At 44.0% G+C, this 2,248-nt stretch overlaps 1 protein-coding gene across 1 annotated transcript; it reads left to right on the top strand.

Annotated features, from left to right (window-relative positions):
• Window positions 1-638: 638 nt before the first annotated feature.
• Window positions 639-2,138, top strand: TEOVI_000843300 (uncharacterized protein; the record flags this gene model as incomplete). The annotated part of the gene is made up of 1 exon (XM_067220498.1): window positions 639-2,138. The coding sequence occupies one exon, from the start codon at window positions 639-641 to the stop codon at window positions 2,136-2,138; it is 1,500 nt and encodes a 499-aa protein (XP_067076599.1).
• Window positions 2,139-2,248: the final 110 nt, after the last annotated feature.

The raw sequence follows: 2,248 nt of genomic DNA, 5'->3' as shown, positions 1-2,248 counted from the left end.
GATATCCAAAGAAAAGAACAGATAACACAGGATATAAAGCCGAATCGACTGCGTGAGTAGGGGAGATAATTGTAAATGAGCATAATATCCGACGCTGGAAAACACCATATAGACTCGATAAAATGCCGCATTTCGTACAGAAATAGTTTAATTCGAGAGCAGAATTGGTAGCTACTATAGTTTTTAATTTTATGGTGGATTAATATTTTAAACGTTAAGTTGATGAGTAGCAAATTCGTATACTGTGGTGGTTTTTTGATTTAGGCATAGAATAAGTAGGGTGACAAAAAGATTTTAAAAGGTGAGAGGCAGTGGTGAGTTGGAGTACTGTAAATAATATATAAATATATTTAATTTTTATGGTAAAGGGCATAAACAGAGCAAATACAAAGACTAGCCTGTTTCTAAAAAAAGCTGGATCGGCCCAAAGGCAAAGATAGCAAACTAACCACCGTAAACGAAACCCATTTTACGAACGGACAATCAGCGACCAACAAACGAGTTTTTACTTCGAATTCCGAAAAGCTGCCAAAGCACAAGTGAAGGAAAGCAGGAACAACGATTTTAAACAACACAGGTGCACACAAATAGAGTGCCGAAGCAAACGAATTTCCAGACACTAATAAGCCTGACAAGGAATGACGGCCGTGGCGAGGAAGCTGGCGAAAATAGCTTTTCTCCTGGCTTTCGCAACAACAGCGCAGGGAGGCGCGGACGAATATGAAAAATGCACAACGTCGTGCGCGTGCAAACGGCGGCTAGCCGCAGCGACGCGCTACTACGCAAAAACACTAGAGACCAACACGAAAAAACTGAAGAACCTACAACTTGACATGGCCAAACTGGCGGTAGCAGCAACGAGCGGCGATGCAACGGCCGCCCGGAGATCGACCCCGGCACTCGCAGCAGCGGGAGCAATAGTAGCAGCTTGCGCAAACGCAGTGATAAACCAAGCAGAGGCGATCGCGGAACATTTGCCGGCCGTAGCCAAAGCAGAACAAGCCCTAGCAAACATGATAGAGCGGCAGCAGCGCACGGCAACCCTAAAAATAACAGGAACCGGCAACGCCGGCCGATTTGATGAGACATCGCTAGCAACGACGCCTCTGACAGTCACCAGCAACGACCAACAGTGCCCAACACCAAACCCGGACAAGGAAGGCAGTTTCGACGGCGAAGCCGACGCGGCTAAAAATACGTTCGACTACCCCAAGGAGTACGAAACATACACCGTAACGTGCGCGTCAACGCCCGGAAACAACTGCCACACAGCCGCGATAACCAGCAGCAGCGGATATATACAAATAAAAAGGACAACGTCAACATCACAAGAAAAATCAAAACCGAACACGCAGTGGAACACACAAGGCGGCCAAACAGACGTCGTGCTGACGCAGCCGATAGAAATAGGCAAAGCCGCAACGACCGCAGCAACAGCGGCAATAGCAGCACTACAAGCAGCCGCCAGTGACAGATCGTGCGACAAACAGATGACGTCAAAAAGCACCGTGACAGCAACAACTTTCTTCAGGCGCCAAGCAATACGAACATTGCTTAACGAACCCGACAACGAAAAAGAATCGACGACACCAACAAGCCAACTAGACACAGCAGTAACAGCAGAGTACGGCGACACCGACAGCCAATACAAAGAAAAACTGTGGAACGTCATAGAAACCCTTAAACCAGCAATAACAAAGACAAACGCCCGGAGTACACTGGACATTAACGCCAACACACCCCTTGAACAGCTCACTGAAGCCCTGGCACGGCAGATAGACGAAGCTAACTCGAAGGCATCACAAACAACTGAAAATAACAAAAAAGAAAACGATCCAAGCAAGTCAGATGCAGCAGACAAAAAAGAAGAAAAGAAAGAAGGAGACAACAAAACAACCGCAGCTGAGCGCAAAGCCACTGAAGAAGGTAAATGTGACAAAAACAAATGCGTTCGGGACAAAGAGAAAAATGAGTGCAAAGTCAAAGAGGGAGCAGTTATAAATTCTTTTGTGATCTATTTTCTCTTTTGCTTGCAGTTTTCTATAATTAAGTTTTCAAAATGTTTTGACAATTTTTTCAATTTTATGCAAATTTGCCATTTTGAAAAAATTCTAATGTTGCTAAATTTTTTTTATTAAAAGTTTTTTGAAAATGTGAAAAATTTAGGAAATTAAGTATTAAAAATGACGCATCGTCCTAACTTAGTAAGGTTATATGGTACGGAAAATAAGTGCTATTATGAAAATTT

This window comes from Trypanosoma equiperdum (assembly GCF_001457755.1).
Source record: "Trypanosoma equiperdum strain OVI genome assembly, contig: ctg_1168, whole genome shotgun sequence".
Taxonomy (NCBI): Eukaryota; Euglenozoa; class Kinetoplastea; order Trypanosomatida; family Trypanosomatidae; genus Trypanosoma; species Trypanosoma equiperdum.
This window is presented reverse-complemented; position numbering and strand designations above follow the sequence as displayed.